Source organism: Schistocerca nitens, chromosome 9, assembly GCF_023898315.1.
Source record: "Schistocerca nitens isolate TAMUIC-IGC-003100 chromosome 9, iqSchNite1.1, whole genome shotgun sequence".
In the NCBI taxonomy this organism is placed as follows: Eukaryota; Metazoa; Arthropoda; class Insecta; order Orthoptera; family Acrididae; genus Schistocerca; species Schistocerca nitens.
The window spans coordinates 426080153-426108065 of record NC_064622.1 but is presented as its reverse complement, the minus strand read 5'-3'; the positions used below and the strand labels follow the sequence as shown (position 1 = coordinate 426108065).

General features: G+C 40.1%; 1 protein-coding gene across 1 annotated transcript; it reads left to right on the top strand.

Moving 5' to 3' along the window:
- The first annotated feature begins 30 nt into the window (after positions 1–30).
- Positions 31–26550, top strand: LOC126203530 (uncharacterized). Its single transcript, XM_049937853.1, has 7 exons — positions 31–188; positions 1305–1392; positions 11026–11087; positions 13003–13038; positions 19326–19443; positions 24322–24377; positions 26391–26550. Exons 1-7 carry the CDS (start codon positions 129–131, stop codon positions 26418–26420), a joined length of 450 nt encoding a protein of 149 aa, XP_049793810.1. The 5' UTR covers positions 31–128; the 3' UTR covers positions 26421–26550.
- The last annotated feature ends 1363 nt before the right edge of the window (positions 26551–27913 follow it).

The window sequence follows — 27913 nt, the reverse complement described above, 5'->3', positions numbered from 1 at the left end:
CGGCCCGCAGAACACGTCAGAAGGGAGGCCGACGCTGTCAGTGCGGTATAAAGGGCGGCAGCAGGCGGTGGCCGACGCAGCTTGCTCCGGCACTCTCCCTCGGCTGACCGACGCTGGACCGCACAACAATGAAGACACTGTTTACTTGCTGCGTTGCCGTGTGGCTGCTAATTGCAGCGGCTTTGCTTGTGAGTATCCTCAGGCTGTATAAGCCATGTTATCATTAAGATTATTTTTAATTTTCGAAGGGTTTGGAGCTTTTTTTGGATATTGTAGGACATGAATTTGTAATCGTGGTGTCTCCAGCATTGTTCTTGTAGTTGGTGATTCACGAAACCAAGCACAAGTACTTTTAAAATGATTCATTCCAACGCCATAACCGCTTTAGGGCCACCGTGCCCGTCTTCACATGACTAATATTTTCAGTTACATACATGTTTTGGTCCGCAGCATATCGTCTGCTCCAGCAGTAAGTTGCAGTTAACTGCGTGGTCCACTCGGTTTTCTAGAACTAGAAACCACACCCATATTGTAAACAGATTTATGTTTGTGAATAAATCACACTTTTTCACATTCTTAATTTCAGTGCTGAGCGTCACACATGTTCTGTACATATGACGTTTCTCTTTACGATGCAATCTTTACATCTGTGCATTTCACATTGCAGCAACGTGTCAGTGGTCATCTTCAGACAGTTAATACATAAAATAAGACAAAGAATCATCATAGAAACTACAAAATCCACCAAGGAATTGTCTACGTTATGACAAAAAAGTTAATAAAGGCGCATGCTGCGAGCGGTTACGTAACGTCCCACTTGCTTTGACAAGAGTGCTAAATGCAGCAGCAGGCAGAAGTCGAGCTTTGTAGGCAGAGCGAAATACACTCGTTGGATATTGGTACCTGCCTGTATTTGCGAAAGCAATAGGTAAACAGCCTTATTCTCCGGATCTGAACACATTCGACTCCTTTATTGTGGGGCTATATTAAGATCTTCACCAATAACACAAAAACATCCACTGAGCTAAAAACAGCCATTTAGGAGGTGATAGACAGCATCGATGTTCCGACACTTCAGGGGGTCACGCAGAATTTCGCTATTCGTCTGCACCACATTATCGCCAATGATGGCAGGCACATCGAACATGTCACAATCTAAATTTTGGCAGTGACGTTTACATGTTGAATAAAGTGTGTGCACGCCGCAGTTTGTAATCAATTTCCGTTTTTTTTTCATATGGTTCAATAATTGTCACCCTGTACTTTTATTTTTAGTGATGACTCATTTTTTCTTCTTTTTGTAGCAGCCGACCAAGGGCGACGAGATGTTGCCCAATACTGACATCCCGGCCACAATGGCAGAGTGTAATGCTACTTTCAAGTTAGGATGGAGTAAGTAACCTGAGAACACTGCATATGAGACTGACACGAATGCAGAAGCCTGAGTTCATAGCATCTGCACAAACAACCAAACGCTTAGTGTTGCACTAGCTCATATATTGTACTTGTTTATTCGCTGTTTTTTTACTCTCATCTAGAAACTAGAATAGACAGTATGTTGCACAAAATACTGCAAATACAAAACACTTCATTTATTCATCTAAGTTTAAAAGGTCTAAATATCTTGCAGCATAAGGATGCTTAATTAACAAGGAAGAAAACAGTAAAATTGTCGGGATATAAGGGAGGAAAATAAAACTTCTTTATTAAGAAAATAAATTTGTTTACGTACCTCAGCTCAGCCCTCCGTCATGCAAATATACACTTCTCAGCCAGAATCTTATGAGCACCGTCCTGCTGTCAATATAAACCCGTCCAGGCGCTAGCTGCGTCACCTGACGAAGAATGAATGCTAGTCAGACACAAGCAAGGGGCGTGTAGTGTCAATGGGCTTTCAGTCCGTGTGTAGAATGAGGAAGGTGCGAGATCTATCTCAGTTTGACCGAGAACAGGTTGTGATGGGCCCGAAGCTCAGCACGCAAACCGCACGACTTATCGGGTGTTCGAAGACTACTGTAGTGTCTTCAACACGTGGCGACACCGACGTGAAACGACGTCCAGATGTCGAGCGGTTGGACAGCCATTCCTCGTAGCGGTCGGACGTCATAGGCTGGGCAGATTAGTAAAACAGTACAGGCGGCGACCTGTGGCGGAACTTGCATCAGAATTTGATAGTGGGCAGAGTACAAGTGTGTCTGAATACACAATTCACCGAACACTCCTAACGATGGGCTTCCGGAGCCGACGACCCATGCATGTGTCACTGTTAACATTACGACATCGTCAACTAAGACTGAAATAGGCACGTGACGATCGGCACTGAACATTGGCGCAGTAACAGAGCGTTGCATGGTCTGATGAAGCCTGATAACTACATCATGCCAATGGGAGGGAGCGAATCCAGGGAACAGCTGCTCGACACCTGTACTGCGGAACGGCGGCTCCATTATGCTCTGGGGAACGTTCAAGTGGACATCCATTGGTCCAGTAAAGTTACTCCAAGGCACCATGACGCCCAAGGAGTATCGTACACTGGCTGCATACCACGTGTACCTCTTCATGACGATCTTCTTTCCCAACGGCAGCAGCATTTTTCAGCAAGATAATGCGCTTTTTCACAAGGCCAGATGTGTGATGGAGTGGTTCAAGGAACAAAGTGGCGAGTTCCAATTGATTTGCTGGCACCCCAGTTCACCAGATCTGAACCCGATGGAACACATCTGGGATGTGACTGAACGTGACGTCAGAGCTCTTCACCATACTTCCCGGAATTTATGGGAATTAGGTGAGTTGTGTGTTCAGATGTGGTGGCAACTCGCTCCAGTGGCTTACGAAGGCCTCACTGCTCCATGCCAAGAAGCGTCACCGCTGATATCCGTGCCAAATGTGGTCATACTGGCTATTAGATAGATGGCCATCATGTTCTGACTGATCAATATATGTACTTCCAACATCCAGAAAACAATGCTTAATATTGTGCTTCCGGGTGCTAAGCCGTTTTGTGCACAATATTTCGACGACCGACCCAACAGTCTTCTTCAGGTTTTGTGCTGTTACGTGTACTCGCTGTCTGGACAGGTTGTGAAATATTGCTGGTGTCAAGCCGTATAGGCGAGTTCCATTCCCGATGCCAACTACACCCTTTCACACTCTTTCGTTTTTCAGAAGTCGCACTGATACTGCGTACTCTTCTTTCAGTGTTTTTCGGCTCTAGTGGTTGTGATGGCCTGCGAGACCGTAAATCGAGTGTCGTTTCCCAAGCCCTATTTGAATTGAAATCTCTGTGCCAGTTTATTACGTTTCCTGATAGCTTTATTTCGATTGACTTCTTAACTATGCTGCTAAAGAAACATGGCGTTTGCAGCACGATACTGGGCTCGTCGTATTTAATTTCGTGCGTATATTCGAGGCAGTGCTCGACGACAGCTTATTTTCTTGGTTGTTTCAGCCGGGTGTGTTGCTAATGTTTCTTGCATCTCTGCTCGACTGTCCTGATAGTCATCCCCACCTAAGACATGGCACATTCGGATAGAATGAGACTTAAATCGTCTTTAACATTTCAAATAATGTTTTTTTTTTATTTTAGCTGAAGGCAGCTTAGGTTGCTTAGGAATCTACAAATCTTTCCTGATATTGGGCCAGAAAATGATGTCGTGGCACCTTTATAACTCATAACCATTGCGAGGTTTTAGAAAAAAATAGATATGGGATGACTACAAAGGTCTCAGCCTCCCCGAGGTTAATCACTCTGATACGTCTGGGAAAAATTCGTGGTTGTGTGCCTTGTTCAACTTAAAACGATATGTCTGGTTCTTTCATTCTCTGTTCTGCAGATAGGACTGCATTTCATAGACCTATATTTTATCTGCCAGCATGCACAACTTGTGTTAAATATCCTTAATATATTGAAAGTAAGATATGCAAAGATGAAACAAGTGCCAATTTCTTATCTTGAAGTATTTATTCTCCCATGCGATAGCTTTCAAGCCGCCGCGAACTCGTCGCCAGAAATTATTATTTACAGAAACAAAATTTTTTGAACCGTGAGTTCATCGATTCAGAACTTGTTGCAATCTATGAAAATCCAATGCGCTGTAGTCTCTAGTGAAGAGGCTCAATCACCCCATCTATAACAGATGAGCATAGTTTCACAACACTTGAAATCCGATAAATTCGTTGGCAGCAGAGTTCAACCTATGTTTATTTTCTGGCATTTAATCTAGCCCCATTAGCATATACCCAGATTCACAGCTCCCGTGGGTTTCTCTGCTTGGTTGATATAGTTTCGTTCGGGATTACATGTGTACAGCTTCATTGGATGCCTGAGTGGTATGGTGATCTGACTAAGAAAGAAAAAGTTCACTTTATTTATTGTTTTTATGCTTATTTTCCTGCAGCAACAAAAACGGCTGCCTGAATCACACTAAGACAGCTACAGTCAGTGTAGTCACGGTACCATTACGTACAGCTGTCCCACCATACAGTACCCAGTTGCTGATCGACCACTACTTGTAATTGCGTTCTTCTTCATGTGCGACAGGATCTTTTATAATGTTGGGATTTGATCTCAAGCAGCCATACCTCATCATTACAAGTTGCTTTTAACCCGACTTCAAGCAAAATACAGTGGTTCATAATAAAATTAAAATCCCACACGGATTGCCAGTTCTGTCCGCATGAAAATCATGTTTTAATGAGGGGATTGGAACAGGTTGCCATGAGGGTAGCAGGAGTAAAAATATATAAAAACACAAATCTTTACAAAAGTGACATAATAAAAATTGAACAAAATATTGTTGTTACGCATATCAAACGACTGCCTTTGTTTTGGGGAGCACAGATATGAAACTGGATATTCTCAAGAAGAAATATTGTCATAGTCTTCGATTCAAATTTATCGATGTTTTATATAATCAATATTAAATCAAAGTCTTTTAGGTGAAAGCAGTTATTTGAATGGAGGTATTTTATACCTCCTGCTTTGACTGAGATGCTTCAAAAGGCTTTTTTTAAAGGTGTTACAAATAGTCTGAGCAGTTCTCTCACACCAGCCTTCGTGGGATCAGTTTATGAGGATATTCCCAAAGAGACGTATCACTGCAAATAAGACAAATGTAATTTTAGGTATAGTTTCTAAAGAGGCAACCAAAAGTGAAAAGTTGAATAACATGATGAGAGCTGATAGGTAAATTTCAGTAAAATGATTGGTATGAATAGAGAACATAATTTCAAGCAAGTTTATATTGTAGTCTAAAGTGGATAGTATGTTACAACAGAGCTAACTTTTACTACGTGAAAATTTAGACTGTAATTAACAAAGATCTTTCCATCTGAAGCAATCTATTAGGTCTATATCGAATGCTTCCAGCTGATCGTAAATTGATAGAGGGAGGGAGGGATCAACGAGTTTATGTCACTATCAGTTCAGAATTAATGCTTATACATTCTACGACACCACAATAACTTGCCAAAATGAGCCGATGGTTTACAAAATATTATTTTTGTAAAGTAGACATTGATGGTGAGCGTTTAGTGGATTGAAAGCCGATGCGTAAGAGAACAAATATCTGTTTCTTTAATCGCTCTCCACATCAAAGACGTAATGTTTGATACATTTTGAATGTATAGGGTGATTCTACGATGATGTTATATACTTTCAGGAATGGTGGAGAAAGGTAAATCAATTTGAGGTAAGGGACCAAGATCCGGAAACGACCGACTCGAAAGTTATAGGCGCAAATCGGTCTGACACCTCTGACAGTGGATACACGTACTGGTGCTGCAACTTACAAAGGTGGTACTACGGACCAAAACCAGAAAAAACTGTCAAGTAAATACTTCAAACACATCTCTTCTACTGAAAGCTCTTTGGTTTCCATATTTTTGGAGGAGATAGTGAAAAAATTGTCCAGTAAATATGGGCTCTAAAATGCATACTTTAAGAGCTATAAGCACTTCTTTAGTGGAAAACATGTATTTCACACCAGCAGAGGTGAACAAGTGCTCATACCACTTAAGGTATCCATTTTGGAGCCCATATTTACTAGAATTTTTTTTCTTGTTTGGTCCACCTCTTAATGTTGACTACCCTACAATCTTGAAACATCAGTAGCGCTACATATATTCCAGTGTCAGAGGTATCAGATAGCTTTTCGTTTATAACTTTCTATTCTATCGTCTCTGGACCAGAGTCTCTAATCTCAGATTGATATAGTTACCCATCTCCATCATTACAGAATCACACTGTATATCACGCATTTTCGTGTATTATTTCGGAAGACTTTTCAAGCTTCAATTCATTACCTATGAATTGAAAGAGAAGAAGAACAAGGATCAGAATGAATAGGGGACGATGATTGGACTTCAAAGTCTCTATAAAATCGATGCCAGATGTGGAGAGACAACCAGATCCAAATGGGTATCTGTTTCTGTCAAAGTAATTTCTAGCCTTAATAACTTTGCCCTTGTTTTAAAGAGAATCGATGACAGTTTGTGCTAGTACCATTCAAATATTCGTGACAGCTGGGGCGTCATAACGACAGGGCGCCAAGTGAGTCACTGGTTTTTGGCTTTATGGATTCAACACATATTCAAAAATGTGATCATATCTCGAGAATTTCTCTGAATGAACTGAGTGTTGTTTTAAGGAGGAATGTACATGGCAAAAACTTGAGCTCTGAGCACGAATCTCGAAAAACTTCAGTCAGATATGAGACTGTGAAGACTGTGTGTAGGTACGACCAGGACCTCCTCCCAAACCCCTTGAACGACTTCAACCACATCTGGCACAGAAACAGCAGGCATCATGAGCACTGTGGGTTCTGTAACCTCCTAGCTACAACAAGGGCAATGATACTCGCGAAAAGGAGTTTTTCCAGACTGTGGCACGAAATACTGGTGAAAAGGAATTTTCCAGCCCCTCACATATAGGCTGCCCTGAATGACAGGCAAATTCTTTGGGCATAGCATCGGCCTGCCAAATCAATCATCTTTGCAGGCAGTCTACATGTCAGGGGCAAGAAATGGCTTTCCAGGCATCTACATGTAGTCAGACCTGCATGACGGGCTTGTTGTCGGTGTAGTACCAGTGTGCTATATTGAACTTTATTACAGGGACTGCACATGCTCACGAGCATGGCTGGGGACAGGTTAAAATGGATTTAGGAGAAGATGGACAAAGTGAGGGGAAACAGAAAAGGAATATAGGGAGGGGAGAAGGGTAGAAGCAGGTGGAAGATGGAGGAACAGTGGACAGGTGAAAAAGAAATAGCGGGAGGGAGAGATCAAAAGAGATAGGGCAGAAGCTTATGGTCAGAAGGAGGATATGGTCAGAGAGAGGGTGTGGAGAAAATGGACAAAGAGAGGGCGTGGAGAAGATAGATAGAATGAGTGGAGAGGAGGAGATAGAGGTTGGAGGATGAGTTGGGCCTACAAATGGAGGAAGAAGTGGATGTAGAGAGGGGGAGAACGAGGTGTGTGGGTGAAGCAGTGGAGAAAAGACTGGTTTGAAGATATAAGAGGCGATAAAAAAGTTTCAGTTTTTGGGCGTTGCTGCAGCGTGTATACATCCCAGCACAAATCTGATGCAGACATGTACAAGCACCGACATGTAACGTGGGGCTTAGTGTGACCTTCAAATGGAAACTTTTTGATCATCCCCTATAAGTGGATTTTATTAAAGCAAAGTGATGTACGAGTCCAAAGTATTTCGAGAGCTTAAAAATTTTAGCACGAATACAAGGAATACAAAATTTTTAAAACAGTACTTTGGTTCGGATCCAAAATCAGGAGTTATGCTGCTGTGAATATTGACAACGCAAGTGTTTTCCTGTAACTCAGGCAGCATCTTCAGAGAGATGGACGTGGAATAAGCTGCTCATGAGATGGGAGTGCAGTGAAGTGGTCAGGGCCCCTTATCCACCAGGCCAGCCCATATTATAGAAGTAACTCCAAATTAAACTACTGTAAGTGGCCCTGGGGTTAAAAGCATAGTGGGCAGGTAACCCTGCGTCCGCAGTTCGCAGATTCTCACATACAGATGATAATACACAATATAAGCTCATGCATTAGAATATTCAACGACTGTATGCCTAGATCACTGATCGCACGTATCTGTTTTTCGCCTCAACACTTGTTTTCTCACTGCTGCAGCCATTATCTACAATTTAATCCAATAATTGTTTGCTTAATTACCTGCAAGTTGGGAGACAGTGCACACAATTACCATCTCAGTACTTGGCAAAGATCCAAGTACATTCTACCAGTAACACACATTTATGTGGGCTGCAATGTCCTCCTACTAATACAATGATCACAAGCTGTAATCAGCACTTCAACCACAATGGTCAGTTTGCGATGCATTACAACCTATTTTCTGCTGTTCACATTACTCATTTACTAGCATCTCGACTTTTTGAAAGTCATTTAAAATATGTGGGATATTTAGACCAGATATTTAGTTTTGTCTCTAATGGCTGACACCACTTCTGGTAATTATTATCATTTCACGCGAACGACACTCCCAAACCTTTCACGAGCGTACGAGTACCCCTTTCACGACGCTGCTGCTTGTTGTCTCACGAATTTTTATTACAGTTTAAGGGTCCTTCCCAGTTAGAATGTTCAATGTATTGTGTTCCAGGCCACGTTTCTTATGACCACAACCGTCGTGGTGTGGTTGATTATAAGCTCGGTGACACTAGCAACGAACGTAGAAAGTACACTTTTGACAATTCTTGGCGATACTTTTCTGTTTGAAGACTGATATGAAAGACACAACTTCTAAGACCAAGGTTTTAGCTGTTTTGGCAACCCATCAGTTCCCGTTTGTGTAGGCCAAGCGTCGGCAATATTTGTGGCAAAAGCCCACGCGTGATTCACCAGCAAAATCACCCTGCGCTCTCGAGAAAAACAACTATCGATTTCTTAGGCAGGCAGTGATACTGAAATACGCTTAAACTATTTTAATTCTTTTATATAATTTCTGTGGGCAACGACCTTGCCGCAGTGGATACACCGGTTCCCGTCAGATCACCGAAGTTAAGCGCTGTTGGGTGTGGACGGCATTTGGATGGGTGACCATCCGGACCGACATGTGCTGTTCCCGGTTTTCGGGGTGCACTCAACCTCGTGATGCCAAATGAGGAGCTACTCGACCGAATAGTAGCGGTTCCGGTCACAGAAAACCATCGTAGCGACCGGGAGAGCGGTGTGCTGGCCACACGCCCCTATCCGCATCCTCAGCTGAGGATGACACGGCAGTCTGATGGTCCCCATGGGCCACTTGTGGCCTGAAGACGGAGTGCTTTTGCTTGCGTATATAATTTCAGTGAACTTCATTGCCGTTTACATAATATCTGCTATGAAGATGACGTTTGCCCCCACCGATAGCTAATTAACTTCACTTCCATTATCTTATTGATTAAGATGACGTTGTGGGATTTTGTGATAGTGAAGATTTATTATGTAGTGGCTTTCTCAGTACCTGCTCCTTTATTGTAAGTTGCAGTCAAATGAATATAAGTGAGATGGAAAGAAGTTATTAAACTGTTCGTTACTTCAAAAGTAGTCGCCATAACTGCTAATACACTTGTCCCACTGAGGCAACACGGTCAACGCCTTCACGGAAAATGTTTGCGGTTGCCTATGGAATCATGATTGTAACCGGGCGTGGGCCTCTTCGTCCGAAGCGCATCGATGGCCAAGAATGTCTTTCTTACGCCCTGCAGAAATATGGAAATCACATGCGGAGATTTCGAGACTCTGTGGAGGATGCTTAAGAACTTCCCAGCGAAACTTCTGGAGCGTAGTCGAAACAACTTTGGTAACTGCCTGTAATATAAATGGCCACAAATTGAAGTAGTTAGCTCATACAAATATCTAAGTCTAACAGTATGAGGATGATGGTAGGTTCAACAGATATCAGACGTCAGTTCATTGGTAGGATACTGCGAAAATGCTACTAATCTACAAATTGAAACTCTGTTTTGGAATTTTTTACAACTGCGTAGGATCCATGTGTTATTAATAGGGTAGAGGGAAGAACAACAGCAGGAACGGTAATAGGTTTGTTTTATTTGCGGGAAAGCGTCACGGAAATGCTTAAAAAGCTAAATTTGCGGACATTTGAAAATAGACGCCAACTATTGCTCTAAACCCTATTTACAAAGTGTTTGGTGAAGACTGTAGCAATATACTACAGCCGCCAGCGTATTGCCTACGTAGGGACCACGAAAACAAGATTGACCAATTACAGCATTCACACAGATACTTGTCGATTATTGACGGATGTAGAATACTGTGCGGTGTTGGGCAGACGTTTCTGTAGCTCACAGGGACGAGATCGTTAATGGTATGGCTGCTGTTGTTTGTTGTTCATAGATGCTACCTACCTTGGTTGTAAAGGCAACAGTTACAAAGATTATAATTTTAAGTAACATGTTTTAGAGATTTGACAGATCTATTGTAAATTATCAATGAATAAAACAGCAGAGATCGCAGTAATCATTTATTTAAAAATGATACACGGTTTCGACTTTTATGCTGGCTAGCTTCAGGTCTAACGCACCATATGTTCACGGAACATGTGCGTCTAGTCACAGTCGCTTTCTGCTGCTAACAGCTGCTGTGGGTCCATGCAACTGTTTCGTGTACCGCCGTCTGCATCCATGTGGTGCGTTGGATCTGAAGATGGGCAACAAAAGCCGAAACCAGTCATCATTTTTAAATAAGCAATTTTTGCGATCTCGACTATTTTATTAATTGGTACAATAAGTGTGTTGCAAATAAATGATAATCGATGTTGCCAGACTTGCGAAAAACTAAGAAATTTTTTTGTATGATTTAATTGAAGATTATTGTAAAACTTAGTAAAGAAAATGAAGTTAAATCTTTGAACCTGTCAGTAAATTACACGAATGTCTGTAGAAAGAAAGGAAGGTTTTTGTAAAGGAAATAAATGTGTTGGCTTTTCTAGAAATTTTATTGAAAGGATCGAAATTTATTAATACTTCTTATGTTTTCCAGGATGCTGGGATAATCTTCTCAGTGATGGTCACGTGATAGATGAGAGCAAATACCAGCAAAAGGCAAGTTGTAGAGAGTCATATAATGTTTCGGATATAGCAGCAAATAGCTGATGGAACTGTAGTGTTCGTAAACGTGTAGGATACATACAAACAAACCTAGTCTCGTTTCTTTCGATTCTATACGTAGTAATATTTGTGGAAGCAAACAATTCGAGCATCTACAAACCTACTGACCTGTTCGTTAATTCATCACCAGTATTAACTTTTATTTCGTATCTGAACCATGTGGCTCTATTGCTAAGTTATTTGACTCACATTTTGAAGAAAAATGGCTCTGAGCACTATGGGACAACATCCTAGGTCATAAGTCCCCTAGAACTTAGAACTACTTAAACCTAACCAACCTAAGGACATCACACACACCCATGCCCGAGGCAGGATTCGAACCTGCGACCGTAGCAGTCCCGCGGTTCCGGACTGCAGCGCCAGAACCGCTAGACCACCGCGGCCGGCACATTTTGAAGAAACAAGGTTGAAATCCCCCCTTCCAGCCATACAAATTTAGGTTTTCCGTGGTATCGCTAAATCGATTAACATTACGAGTTGGTTTCTTTCAGTAGTACACAAAAGATTTCCTTTTCCAACCTTGGTATGTCAGCAGTTGTGTTCTGTCGCTAACGAGTTCGTCGTCGAAGGAACTTCAAACTAGAGTTTTCCTTCTTCGTTAGTAGGTTTCGCGTTTTACTCATTTCCCTTGAAATATCAAGGGGCTAACTCCACTTTTGTAACCTGGCACTGGAACGACCACAAGGGTGTCTGAGCCGGTTGAAATCGTTCATAGTCAAATTCTGCTCCACATTGTCGCGAGAAATATTGCACTCCAAACCTTCGTGGGGAAATTCTACATTTTCTTTGCTCATTAGTCTTTTAGTTACTAACACACAGAAATGTACGTGATTGTAGTTGCCTAAATATTGGTACTATAATAACCGGGATATCAAACCATTAGGCTAAAACTAATTAAAATGATGTTACTATCACCAGTCACTTTGAAAATGAGAGCACAGTAACAGAGTAACTTTAAAAATACATACGAATGCAAAATTACTTTTAAATATATGTTTCTGGCAATTAATATCTTAGCTTCCAAAAGCCACTGTTATATCAGTAGGTATTCTGTGTTGTAATCATTGTGCATAATAAATGTAGGAGCTGAATCGGTAAAGGCCTTAAACACCGTTTCACGCAGTGATAGAACCACCAAAGAGGATGTCGCAGTGATAAGAGGACATGGTTCAAATCCCTGTCTGCCCACACAAATTTAGGTTTCCTTTAGTTTTTATTTATGATAAAGGTGTTTGTCGGAAGGGATCTTTTGAGAAGGACAAGATCAATTCCCCTACCCCCTACCCCAAAATCAATCTGAGATGAGTTTGTGTCACGTCTCTAGTGACGTCATCGTCTTCGAGACGGCACTCCCTAACGGTGTTTCCTCTTTCAGTACGCGAACCAGAGGCACTGGTCTTTTGGCTTTTTTAGCAGTTTAGATGCCACTCTATAACTTTACCGTTGAATCCAAAACATTAGAAACACCATAATAGCGCTTTCTGTGCAAGTGAAGCGAGTGATATAATCGGGGAAAACACTGTACCAAATTAAAAACCAGTCTAACTTGACGGCTTACATCAGATCGCCCAACTATTTATCCTGAATGTTGAAGGAGAATGAAAATGTTGGCGCCAACCTGAAAGTTATGGATTAAATCATCATAATCAGTCGGTTCACTCATTGCTGAGTGTCCTTACCTCCATTTTTTAAATTCATTTCTTACTTAAAATATAAGTTATAACCATTTTACTGTAAAGAGTGTACGCTACCGTTTCGCAAAATTGTTGCCCTCATCCTGATAAACATTAACTTTTGTATATCACCTCCATGACTGTTTCATTAACAGACAAAAATATTTCTGTTTCAGTGTTGGTTCTACTGCTTACTGGATAGAACAGGAGCGGTAAGTACATATGGAAAATCTGTACAAGGTATTTCTCTCAATATAACACAGTTTCAGTACAAAATTATGGTGGCTTTCAACATCCTCACATTCAGTGACGTGAATTTAGAGCGTGCCTTGTAGATGTCTTTCCGATAAATAAGGATTACAGTAAAGTGGATATTGCTATTTAGAACAGAAACAACAATGGTAGCCACTATTCTCTCTGGAGTTCAGTCAGCAGTCAGGAAGAGAAATAGTAATTGCTGTTGCGGTCTTTAGTCCGAGACTGGTTTGATGCATCTCTTCAAGCTACTCTATCCTGTGCAAAGCTTTTCATCTCCAATTAACTACTGCAACCTAGTCCTTCTGAATCTCATTACTGCATTTATCTTTTGGCCTCCCTCCACGATTTTTACCCCCCCCCCCCCCACTTGCCCCACCCCCACCACACACACACATTTCTCTCCAATATACTAAACTGGTGATCCCTTGATGTCTCAGAATATGTAGTGTCAACTCAGAATGTGTGCCACAAATCTCTTTTCTCCGCAGTTTTATTCAGTACCTCCTCATTAGTTACGTGATCTACCAATCTCATCTTTAGCATTCTTCTGTAGCACCAATCTCCAAAAGCTTCTGTTCTCTTCTTGTTTGTCGTCCATGTTTCACTTCTGTACATGGTTACACTCCAGACAAATACCTTCAGAAAAGACTGCCCAACACTTGAATCTACATTTGATGCTAACAAATTTATCTTCTTCAGAAATGCTTCTCTTGCTGTTGGCAGTCTACGTTTTATATCCTCTCTACTTCCGCCGTAATCAGTTACTTTGCTGCCCAAACAGCAAAACCTATCTATTACATTGAGTTACTCTTTTCTTAATTTGATTCCTTCGTCATCACCTGATTTAATCCGACTACATTCCATTATCATTGTTGTGCTTTTGTTGACGTTCAGCTGATACCGGCCTTTCAAGACACTGTCTATTCCTTTCAACTACTCTCCCAAGCCCTTTTCTGCCTCTGACAGAATTGCAATGTCATTGGCAAACCTCCAAGTTTTTAATTCTTCTCCTTGGACTAATTCCTACTCCAAATTTTTGCTGTGGTTTCCTTTAATGCCTGCTCAATGTCTGATTGAATAACATTATCCATAGATAACAACCCTGTCTCACTCCCTTCTCAACCACTGCTTCCCTTTCATGGCCTCAACGCTTATGACTGCCGTCTGGTTTCTGTACAAGTTGTAAGTAGCGTATCGCTCCCTGTCTTTTACTCCTATTACCTTCAGAATTTCAAATAGCGTATTCTAGTCAACAATGTCAAAAGCTTTCTGTAAGTCTACAAATGCTATAAACGTAGGTTTGCCTTTCCTTAACCTATCTTCTAACATAGGTCGTAGGGTCAGTATTGTCTGGCGTGTTCCTACATTTCTCAAAAGTAATCTTCCACGAGGTCAGCTTCTACGATATCTCCTCTTCTTCTGTAAGGAATCGTGTCAGTATTTTGCAACGAGAGTTTATTAAACTGATCGTTCGGTAATTTTCACATCTGTCAGCAACGAAAATAGACAATTCTGTTAATTTGGAGTTAAGTCATCCTAGCCTATTAGAGAGCAAAATTCCATTGAAAAACGTTGCTATATTTATACAATCTCCCAATGGGGTTAGCAAATCCTGCAGCTCTTAATTTCTTAATTCGTGTGACGTTTATCTTTAGTTTTGCATTATAAAGTTTTCGTGTGGCCCATAGCAGCAACTTGCGTACAGTTCGGATCTGAAAAACTGTATTAAAAGACACCGATACAGAATAGCGACATAGTAGTGTACCAATATCTATCTTCTGTCTGTACCTGTACTAATAACAACTCTGTAACCAATTTTGGTGGGGTTTTCACAGATACCTTGAACACAGCTTGGTGCAACGTGTAAGCTTTATTTCACCAAAAATGGGATTGTAAAATAAAAAGGTATCGTGATTTAAAGTTTTATCTAAAACTGTCGTATCTGTTTCTCTGTTTGGACACGCTAATGTACAAAACAACAACAGCATCACAGTTTAACTTGAGCATAGCTTTGGTCACCATATAGGTTTTATTTCATAAAAATCAGATCACGAGAAAACGATATCGTAATTGAATGTCTTATCCACAGTAATATTATACATGCCTTACATTTACACGACTAACCCATTAAACCGATTTCAATGACTTTGGTATGGAGACAGCCTGAGCCCTTAGGAAGAATACAGGGTGTTACAAAAAGGTACGGCCAAACTTTCAGGAAACATTCCTCACACATAAAGAAAGAAAATATGTTATGTGGACATGTGTCTGGGAACGCTAACTTTCCATGTTAGAGCTTATTTTATTACTTCTCTTCAAATCACATTAATCATTAAATGGAAACACACAGCAACAGAACGTACCAGCGTGACTTCAAACACTTTGTGACAGGAAATGTTCAAAATGTCCTCCGTTAGCGAGGATACATGCATCCACCCTTCATTGCATGGAATCCCTGATGCGCTGATGCAGCCCTGGAGAATGGCGTATTGTATCACAGCCGTCCACAATACGAGCACGAAAGTCTTTCATTTGGTACCGGTGTTGCGTAGACAAGAGCTTTCAAATGCCCCCATAAATGAAAGTCAAGGGGGTTGAGGTCGTGAGAGCGTGGAGGCCATGGAATTGGTCCGCCTCTACCAATCCATCGGTCACCGAATCTGTAGTTGAGAAGCGTACGAACACTTCGACTGAAATGTGCAGGATCTCCATCGTGCATGAACCACATGTTGTGTCGTACTTGTAAAGGCACATGTTCTAGCTGCACAGATAGAGTATCCCGTATGAAATCATGATAACGTGCTCCATTGAGCGTAGGTGGAAGAACATGGGGCCCAATCGAGACATCACCAACAATGCCTGCCCAAACGTTCACAGAAAATCTGTGTTAATGACGTGATGACGTGATTGCACAATTGCGTGCGGATTCTCGTCAGCCCACACATGTTGATTGTGAAAATTTACAATTTGATCATGTTCGAATGAAGCCTCATCCGTAAAGACAACTTTTGCACTGAAATGAGGATTGGCACATTGTTGGATGAATCATTTGCAGAAGTGTACCCGTGGAGGCCACTCTGCTGCTGATAGTGCCTGCACACGCTGTACATGGTACGGAAACAACTGGTTCTGCCGTAGCACTCTTCATACAGTGACGTGGTCAACGTTACCTTGTACAGCAGGAACTGCTCTGACGCTGACATTAGGGTTATCGTCAACTGCACGAAGAATTGGCTCGTCCATTGCAGGTGTCCTCGTCGTTCTAGGTCTTCCCCAGTCGCGAGTCATAGGCTGGAATGTTCCGTGCTCCCCAAGACGCCGATCAATTGCTTCGAACGTCTACCTGTCGGAACACCTTCGTTCTGGAAATCTGTCTCGATACAAATGTACCGCGCCACGGCTCTTGCCCCTTGCTAATCCATACATCAAATGGGCATCTGCCAACTCCGCATTTGTAAACATTGCAAAACCACGTTCGTGATGAACACTAACCTGTTGATGCTACGTACTGATATGCTTGATGCTAGTTCTGTAAAGCAATGAGTCTCATGTCAACACAAGCACCGAAGGCAACATTAGCTTCCTTCAAATTGGGCCAACTGGCGGTGAATCGAGGACGTACAGTACAGACTGACGAAACTAAAATGAGCTCTAACATGGAAATTAAGCGTTTTCGGACACATGTCCATATAACATCTTTTCTTTATTTGTGTGTGAGGAAAGTTTCCTGAAAGTTTGGCCGTACCTTTTTGTAACACCCTGTATGGGCTACTTTATAAAGTGTGAAGTACAAGATACTTATTGATTTGAAGAACTTTACGTGAATCGGGGGCAAAATATTTACTATTCGAAAAAAGTATTCACTCTTTGCCTTTGATCTTCATCATATTTGTGAAAGTTCTTTTACTTGTTGACACGTGCTATGTGATATGATTCAAAAGGTTGAATACAGTGTTTGTACAACCTTCTGTGTGTTTAATCCATACTTGTACACTATTTGTTGCATAATAAACATATGGTATAATGTAAGCTACTTCAATAGCATGATGCATAACGCCAGTACGCACTGCTCCGCAGCGACGCCTCGCATGTCAACTCATCGCGCATTGGCACAGCTTTGGAGAGAGGAAAGCGGGGCGCCCATCACAAGCCCAAACAGGCAGACACGTAAGGGCAGCCGATGTTGTTGACGGGCAGCAGTTTAACAACTTGCCGTCACTCATCAAAACAAAACTACTACTAAGCAAGTGCAGCTGCGCGTAACAGCTACAAATAAGAACCTACCCCTGTCTTCACTTTGTACCATATGTCTTGCCTTTCAGATCATTCGCGTGCACTTATAATCGTGGGAAAACTGTAATATCGCAGCAAACGATAATGTGCGTTAATTTTATTTATCTGGCACTACACACTGACACACACGGTGGTTACGGTTACTACAAGCCACAACACAAGTTGGGAAACGGGGCCAAATTTCTTGTAGTTTACTGTCGAGTTGAGATTTTCACAAATGTTTTATTCGTATCTTACAGAAACTAGCAGTAAGGCAATAAACGGCCTTTTAAACACGCCACTAACGTCAATCAAGTAATTTATAACAATAGAACTATTTACAAAAAATTTTTTTTTAAAAAACACAGAAGCTAGCAGTACGGCAATAAACAACCTTTTAAAACACGCCGCTAACGGCAATCAAGTAATTTATAGCAATACAACAGTTTAAAAAATTTAAAGAACGTTAGTAAACAGGCTACTAAAGTAAATACAGAACTTTGTTAACAAAGTACGGTGAGGTAGTGAAGCTTCCAACACCGCCATTAAAAAAATTAAACAGGTCTCAGAAAACACACGATTAATGGCAATAAAAAAAATTACAAACTTGGAGGAATTTAAAATTTTTTTTAACAAAAGTGTCCTGGCATATCATTAGAACATAACAGATCTGACGGACCCGTGTAAGGCGGCCACGAATCACCCACTCATGGATGCTCAGGCTAGACAGAATACTGACCAATTTAAATACGCCCGTAAACACAATTGCCACTCTCAGGCTGGTCACTGCACCGACTTTTAGCCAGCGAGAACTTATTACAATATGGCTTAACTTGCTGACAGAATTGGAGCTAACGTCGTGCAAGGAAACATTACACCACACAGTCCTGAATGAGCGACCACATGATCAACCAACAAGAAGCATGAATTTACTCATAACCCACCACAGAACAGCGAAACAAACTGCCAAAATTACACCTCCCAACGAACAGTAAAGAGAGGAGGAGGAAAGATCACTGTCTTCAATTACACCGGTGCCAGGGACAGGAAACCCGTTCGCCGGAGGCCACAAGGCAGAAGAGACTCTGGTTACACAAAATTATTACTTAATGATTATACCTTCCACGAACTTAATTTGCAATTATGCTCGAACAGTACACGACCTCCGATGGCAAGGATCCACACATCCGACCGCGCCCGCGTCGCCAGCGTACCCAACACGCCACGGGCACGCGACAACACACTCTGTCACCGGAGTTCACGTCTTCTCTGCAACGTTGCGGGTAGTGGCCGCTCTTTCATGTTAGGTGTCTCCTTTTAAGCTCCAGTGTTGAAACGGAGGATTGAAAGAAGCTTGTTAACGTCCCACCAAGGCGAAAATGAACAGCAACAACTCGTGGGGCGATTCTGTGTACAACCAACACGCGGGGAGCTCTTCCGTCAACTCAACCCGCTCGTCACACACCACCGACATACATCACGTGGCGACTCGGTACAACCGACTACGCCTGCTTCGCGCTGGAGAGCCACACTGCCTTCCCGTGTCCACCACACTCTCTCCGCGCGCAACGCCTCTACTTCCGCACCACCACACGAGGTTACAACCGGTCAAAGATCTCACTTCCTCCATAGCAGTTTCCCGGAAGAAAAAACGCAGATATCGATAGCAGAGGGAAAAGACAACCAAGCAGCCACTTAATGACAGACAACATATCAAACAAACATGTCAGGGGAAGAAAAGGAAAACCAATGCAATCTAAACACAAGGTGTAGCACGAGTCGATACACGGCTCACACACCAATAAAAATTCGTCAGATACAAGTGTGTATCAAGATTTGGACTTTCAGGATAGTGGACAGTTTTTTGTAATGCGCAATACAGCAGCGTTAACAGCCTTACATTTTTTTTTGCGAACTTATTGTCAATGTTTTGCAGAGAAACGAGTAACAATATTTCTCGATGTTACAGATGCATGCAGATGGAGCTTTTGATAAAGATCTCCTGAAGATGGTACTTCAGGGCTTCCCCAACGGACCCAGTCTCGCACATCTCAACGAGACAACTTACACCTGTGTCGCACAGAGGAGTAAGTTAACAATGCTTCTTCTTGATGCAAGAGTCGATGAAACTGTAACTGATTAATTCCACTTCATGGGTGGAATGACAGTAATTTTTTTTATTTTTTCGCTGCCATGTTATTGATGACAGCAGTTAAGACTAAGATTACGTACGCATGTCACAATACTAGTGCTACTGATGTTTTGTCGGACTCACAGGAGCGTAAAGATAACAGGTTGACATCATCAAATGGACGTAAGCTGATATGTTCCAAAAAAATCGTTAACTCAAAAAAAAAAAAAAAAGATTTAGGATTCGTATGCAGAAGACGGCCATTTCTGACAACTTGTTACAGAAAACTAAAGTTTAGTAATTAAAAGTGTAAAACAGCACGACAAATTGTGCTTCACTTAGTTATTATTACCATATTTTAGCAGCGCTGGCTAGCAAATTAGATGCTATTTTCTAGAACGTAATTACTGCAGCTACTTTCGAAATCTGTTTATAAAAACGTATTGCTACCTCTAAGTAGACGCTTTAGATTCACCTCATTTAAAGTGCGTGGAAATGGCTTCATTTATCTATAATTCCACGTATCAGCCATCGGACAGGAAATCCACAACATCCTAAGTACGAAGTCACCTAACTAGGCGATTAAATCCTTCGTCAGCATGTCTGTTCACCTAGAATTCCATCACTGTAAATCTTTAACCACCTTGCACGCGTTTACAATCCCTATACAAATCGTTTAGCTACTTATAAAATGCCTCTACTCACCTACACTTGCATACCCGATTACCTATATATTTTTTACGATTCCCACAAAGCTGTCACCAATCTACCACTTTCTCCTTACTCCAACCCCCTTAGTCTGTCGTGTTGCGCCGATATACTCCTTCATGCTGATACAATACAATCTCCACATGCCCGCTTCCGCTCAGCGAAACTATAACCAGCTTCCTTTACTTGACCATGACACCTGTCCTAATGTCTTTGAGATTCAACCGACCACCACTGTCATCTTCATGATCTTCACGTAAGTGCATTTATCCTATTCAGACCGTTTCTCTCTTATCGTGCACTTTTGATTAGGGGTCAATTATAAAACAAATTCTATTATAAAATCCACAATATCTGTCACCGAATACTACACCTATTTCACATATAAAATTACATTATCATATATTTTCCGTCCTTACTCGGTAGTTCTCATCATCCGCCACCATCACTAACAACGTGAGCTCAACATAACCAACAGTTACTTTCAATAAATTAATAAAACTTGTTTTTATTATCTTTTGAAAGATTCATAACGAGCTATCTGTATTTTGAAACCATTCGTTTATGTTAACGCTGCTTCTGTGTATTTTAAATCCCAGTCACATGTAGTCTGCGACGGGGTGAAACAACAAGGAAAAAATCATTAGTCACAATTATTTCATGGCCATAAAAACAACAAAACAGTGATGTTGCAATATAACACCTTTCTGGTTCAGATTTTTTTTGAAAGAGGGCAAAACATATTTGAGGATTATTACTTCGGGAATCATCTGGAGCAGTTAATATGGTATTCCGATGGGAACGTGGTTGTGCCGGGAATGATTTCTCACAAGGGAAGGATCTGCCACTTAGGTCACCGATTTTAACCATGTTTTGCAAGAACATTCCATACTGAAAACTTTTCGTATACATATCCTAGATTTTGAAAAAAAATCTAGGTCAAACTTTATGAAGGAAATTCGTAATTTCAGCGTTATACGTCGAAAGAGTATCTAAAAACAAACATTTTTTACTAATATGGGATCCAGCGTTAATAACGTTCGTGTTATTAGCGGTTTTGCATTTTCATGCTGTAACTTTGGTACCCTCATTCAGTGTGCTTTCAGCAGAGCGAAATCGGCTGTCGGGAGGTCAAGGCATTAGACTACCAAACTGATGGTTCGTATTCGATTCTTGAAGGTGGCTTTCTTTCATTCGATATTTTCGTCGGCATTTTGCTAACGGCATTCCCATTATCAGAATATTATTTCCTTTTAATTTGTTTTATTTATTTTTTATTTGCTTATTTTTTAGGAAAAATCTGGAGGTGTGATTAACAATCAGTAGAATATATACAATGTATTGACACTTACCTTCATCATGATACATGAGGCGCTGGATAGGGCTTTCAGAGGTGATGATGCTCAACCGACCTGCTCCGTGAAAATGACACCCCACACATGTACCTTTCTTTGTCAACGGTGTGACGCTTACTTTTTCTGACAAGTAAAGAATTTCATCGCTCTACTTCAAAATCGTGTGACATCACAGCAGAGCAGATAATTAGAAGATAGGGCGGATGCTATCAAGATTCAAGCGTTGCTCCATAACCGGTTGTCCACGCCTGTCTTTCAAGATATGCTTCCATACGCTTGGTACGCATCCAATCTATTTTTATTAACGTGAATCAGACATTTTTTCACAAACAATGTATCAGAAAACATGTCAATGCGATGAGATTCCGTTCATGTACTCGGCATGACGTGAAGAATATTTATATTTTGCCTGTTTGTATGATTAGTTTCACCCGACTGAATGCGAGAACGCTCACGAACAGACGATCAGTTAGGCTTACACAATAACAGAGAGTACTTTAGATGTATTGTTGTAGTATGCACGACGAAGAAAGTAACTCAGTACATTATGAGATATATGTATTTGATTATTAATCACACCTCCCGATGTTTTACTTCAGAAGAAGGCAAAAAAATATTCCGATTACGAGAATATTATCAGATACACTGAGAAAAATATTGCATGGAAAACAATGCCGCAACCGAGAATCGAATATGGGCTGCCGGCTTGGTAGTCTAACGGTTTGACCGCTCGCCCACCGACCGCGCTAAGAGAGACACTGATTGACGGCTTTCCAAGCTACAGCACGAAAACACAGAAACATTAAACATTGTTAACTTTGGATTCCATATTATATTGATGAAAATGTTTGGTTTTTTGCCCTCTTTCAGTATATATCACTGGAAATATAATTTTCCGTCATCAACTTTATCCTCGATTTTTTTTCAGAAACTAAGGTGTGTCTAGCAAAAAGACGAAACATGTGTCTCTTTATTATTCAATATAGAGCGTCCTCATAAAACTTAACAAAAATCGGTGACCCACATGTCGTATACCCTCCCGTATCACAATTCTTTGTCTAAAAATTAGTACCTGATACATGTTTCGTTGCAATTTCCGGTTAGCAATTTCATTCATCGCTATTAAATGCAGTGGAACTGTTAAAGAGCTTTGTTTGCCCAACACACTCATTGATTTAAAGCAGACGACACGAGAGAATCATATATGGAAGTTTTCATGCAGATTTGTCTTATTTTATAAGTAACACTGAAAACCGATTAGTTCACCAATTCATCGCCACCATTTAAAATAAAATGCAGCTCGTACACTGATAAAGTATGGTGAAAGTACTGTAATGGGTACAGAACTGTGCCACAATATTGGTGAGTAAGGTATTGTGTTTGAGATCCGCTACCTGTATAACGCAGAGTTCTACGTAGCTTGCCTTTCCATATTTCCCTATCGTCTTGTTTTGGGGTCACCAACCTATCACTTTTCAACGCTTCTGGATGTGGTAATATCTTCGAAATCGAGACTACTTTACCATTACATAGTGTGCTTCCACGCCAATTAAAATTTTGCACCTTGTTTGTGTGTGACAATTTATTTCATAGCGAATGTGAATATAAAATCTAAATCAGACTGAAAGTCCTTGTAGAGGCACATAACGATTATGAATATAATTATTGGAAAGAATTTAAAAACACTGTGAGGTTGCTTAAAAACAGTAGCCCGTTTTCTATGAAATTGTTTATTAACCATCATGAAGCGTTTCGGATTTAACCCATCATCTGAGGACCAGTTGTAAACATACAAAAGTAACAGATGTTATGTTAGAAATTTTACGGGAAAGAAAGTTTCTTATAAAAGTTAAGAACTTCTGTTTTGTAATAAAAATGAAAATGTGTTTTTATGTTTACTTAACCATCTAGGATTCTAACAGTTTTCTTTTGGCTATATCGTGACAATTTTAGATGTGTATACAAACAAAAAGCCTTCTAAATAATTTTATACGCTGGCTTTATGATAAAATGAATTTTTATAAGAAAGATATTTGCCCATATGTAGGCAAGCAATTTTTAAATATTTTGTATACTGACACTTACTCTTAGCAACTGCCTCTTAAAATTTTAAATGTAGTACTTGCTTTGGACACGAATCTGTGGTGCGCTGTTCAAACGTGCATTGACACTGTTACATAACCTAGCGTGGCCGAGCCTTCCTCCCGGCCCACACGTTGGTGCTGGCCATTGCTTGTCTGCTATTTCAACAGTCAGGATTGAAAGTGCAACTATTGGTGATACCTGTTATTTTACATATTGGTAGTGACAGTATATAAAGACAAAGTCACAGTCTCATGAGTCTCATGTGTTTGTATCTAAAACGGTATTTATTTCTGTATAAAAAACCTGATTGTTCTTGAATGTTGTTCGTTTAGAACTGCCTGTTATATGAATTTTGCGTTTCTGTAAAATTTTTTGCATTTATAATAGTTCATCAGATGCGTTAGATCCAAAATATGTCATGACAGTTAGTAAACGAATTCAAAGAAAATCGGCGACTGTTTCTAAACAACAACACAAGTTTAAATACTTTTCAGTAATTATGTGAATATAAAGATTTTCTCAAGTACGAATGCTGTACCTCAGAACGAGTCACTAAACTCGCCTACGATCATTACTATCCAGTGAACAATTGTCACGTGTTTGTGAAATGTGTATCTGTAGATTCATAAATATTTTTCCTCGCAAAAAATAAGGAAAGTTCATTAATTAGTACATTCATGTTTCAGGTGAAGTCGACCTTTGTGAAAGGGCATACGCTATCGTTAAGTGCATCATGACTGAGGTAACTAAAATCTATTTCTTCTTTCTTTCCGTCTAACCAACCAGGAATAACAAAATGTTTCTAACTACTTAAGATTCAACTCGTACTATTTTTCTTCTGTATTATTAATTCCATGCTGCAACGTATTTAAGTTACTTGGTTAATATTTATAACATATGTTATTTCGTAATATCAATATATTTAGTATAACCGCTTTCATGCAGCACAGTGTAACTTTGACGACGGTTCATGTTACTGGTCACAGCCAACCGATTATTGTAATTAATAATCCCCAAGGAAATGTATTGGTATAGTCTTGCAGCACTTGCACATTTGCAGTGTAATCTAAGATTAGGGCTGTCGTCAGCCCATTAAGTCCGCCTTGTATGCGCTGCAGGTAACGATATAACACCATACAAAGGCTAAACTAATGATAATATGTTATACTGGTAATCATCAGAGCATTCAAAACAATGTTTGCCAGTAAATCATTTCATTTCGGTTGTAAGACTTCTTGCTGCCTATAGCGTAACTAAAACTTCTCAAGGTACCCTTGACTATTAACTGTGTAAGTTTTCTACAGTGGCGTATAAAGACTAGTTTGAGGGTTGACACTGTGATGTAGCGGCAAACTTCGTAGTAAGATATATCATGTGTACCTGATACTTTTTCGAAACATCTCTCAGTGAGACATTTCCCGCACTAAACTTTTCATGATACAAATGCAGGGTGTCCCATACGTAATTTACTAGCAATTGCACTCAGAAATGTTCTTCAGGTTACGAGCGTTTAAACAAACTTGAAGGTCGAATCGGTTTGTGTACCTCACATTCAGAGGAACCTGCTGAAAAGTGGGAAAAATCGCAAATTTCAAACACGGAAATATTCCACAATTATCTGCTTTGAATAAATTTCTTAAATTGTACCTTTTCTTTGTCTGAAAGATTTTTCTTTTTCATATGTAACATCGACTGGGTAATCTTAACTATGTGTACCATGCTTAAAGAACGAAATTGACATTTTGTAGATTAATGAATACGTTTAATAATACATTTCAGAAATTGTAGTGAAATAAAATCAGTTTCCCCGATTTTGAGATCTTAGAGATCATGTAGACTACTGACTTCGGGAAATCTACAGGCCGCTGTAAGCGATAAGGGCAGCCAATACGCACGATAACGGTTGAGGAATGCTCAGAACAGTTGTCTATTACAGTAAATCTAAACCAGACTGTCCTTGAAGTTTATTCAATGATGCTAGTTTTATACGCATTTTTATCTCTAAAGTTAAACTCCAGTTTCTAGATGTTCATGACTCAACTCGTCCTTATGGAATTATTTTAGTTGCACCCCAGATCGTTTCATGTGCAACAGCGGCCACCTCCTTATTCTCCTGATCTGTTCATCTGTCCTGAGATAGGGACATTTAGAAACTACAGTTGGTGCACTCACGCACCAACTGTGTCTCACACCTTTTTATATCTTCTGAACAAGCAATTGATAAAAGAAAAACTATACTACAAATAGCTTTGCCATATGTGTGGTAAATATAGCATTGTGTACGCATCTCTGAAGGAAATATCATATAGGGAAGTATATGTTAGTAATAATGTAACGTCACAGAGACAGTCCATGCTTAAGTACATTTTCCATAGTAAACAGTATAACATCGTGATACGATTTTGTCAGACACAATATGCAAGTAGCGTAAAACACATATGCTTTCCACTGAAACATATAAGATAAGATTAGATAATGCAAAAATAATTATTTTGAAAATCATATCTATAAACATAACCCATGTATTGTGATATCGCACATTATCCGCGTGTGACTGATCAGTGGTGTGATTCTGGATATACAGACCAGCTGTTCTTTCCCTTGTAATACAAACAACAACTCGGCTGTATACCCAGGAGCACACCATTAATATTAATGTATGTACTTTGTAAATACTTATTTAGGTAATATTGAAGCTGAAGGTTATATAGAGAAGAAATTCTCCCTAAAACATCAGTTAATGAATTTGTTTCAGGAATTATCAAGAATGCACCACTCCAGTTGAACACACATTTTGGCAGCAAATAGGTAGCCAAGCAATTAAAAAGAATGCCATTACACTTTTCTTTGATCACAGCTGCGCCTGATGTATCAAGCACAATATAGTAATAAAATATACTTTAAAAAAGTAACAATGAGTTTTCTTTGCTTGACAGCTGCCAAGAGTTCACATTTTTCTCCCAGGAAAATATGTCTATCAACATAGTTACACCACACACACATATATATATATATACACACACACACACACAATGTGGCGTAACTTCCAAAAACAACAAGGAATGAAACCGTGCATTAAAACAGTGAAACTGATAACCCTTTTCTGAGTGACACGCGATTTTCTAAGCGGCGTCACTGATTCTTATGATCATACGATACAAATAAGTTTTGTACTAAATTCTAAATTAATATTCAAGACAAACTATATGAAGGAAATTAATTTCTGCGAAGAAATTCTTCCATTGCGCATTTCAGATGCTCCTTGCCTATTACTCTGTACTGAATGAAACAACAAACATACAAATAGATGAGGAACGAAAGTAATGATTCAGTTGACTAAGAAATATAATTATAGACGTAACACAGTAGTAAATTGTATTAGCTGAGACGAAAACAACCTCGATGAATGTGATAAAATAATTTACGGGAGGAAGCATTAACACCTTTCAGAATTCATAAGATTTCCACATTTGCTAATGTTATTCTATGACATGCACAATCAGAAACGAAAAAATGTACTGAACAGTGTGACCAACATGCGGCGCTGGAGGTGGATTTGTTAAATTAATTAGCTTATCAGCTGGTGCACTCAAGAATAACCTCAACACATAGCTTTGTTGTCCACCAACAATGGGGCCCATCTGTTTATAAGCTTGCTGTCCACAGAAGCGAACAGCGAATATACTAAAAACTTGTGAGTACTGGTTAGTGCGTTACAACATGTCAGGCATCTCCTTCAGACATAGGGAAGAATTCGTTGATTGTAAATGATTTTATGATTTATTGCTCGTCCACTAGCACACCTGACTTACCACTGTCTGTAAATGATTTTATGATTTATTGCTCGTCCGCTAAAACATCTGATTTACCACTCGTTAGTTACAGTCGGCACTTCAGGTGGGATAATTTAACTGTAGAATATATTTTATACGTCAGCATATAAAACAGTACATGCAGCAATGATAATAAACTCGTTTCAGTGTCATAGCCTATATTTTAAAAATTGAGATTAGTGAGCTTCATGTGTGATAAAAGTCTTACATTGTTGCCAAAGTCACCGGATATTGAAGTGTTGATAACCTTGGACATTTTAGAATGTCTCAGTGCCATTACCTAGGATGAATGCAGAGGATGGCCATTAAAATTTTGGAAAGCCGTTGTCTCGAATCTGGCTTAACTACGAGACCACAATTTACACATCACCTCTAACAAAACTAAGTCCTAAACGAATATTGTGAACACAGTACCCCATCCACACTGTGTAAGTTGTATTTAAAT

What these genes read in the sequence shown, in the direction of transcription:
- LOC126203530 (XM_049937853.1), top strand. Translation starts at nt 129, where the DNA reads ATGAAGACACTGTTTACTTGCTGCGTTGCCGTGTGGCTGCTAATTGCA. An exon ending in TACTTTCAAGTTAGGATGGA is followed by an intron (nt 1,393 to 11,025) that starts GTAAGTAACCTG and finishes TATGTTTTCCAG; the next exon opens with GATGCTGGGATAATCTTCTC. An exon ending in AGAGCAAATACCAGCAAAAG is followed by an intron (nt 11,088 to 13,002) that starts GCAAGTTGTAGA and finishes TTTCTGTTTCAG; the next exon opens with TGTTGGTTCTACTGCTTACT.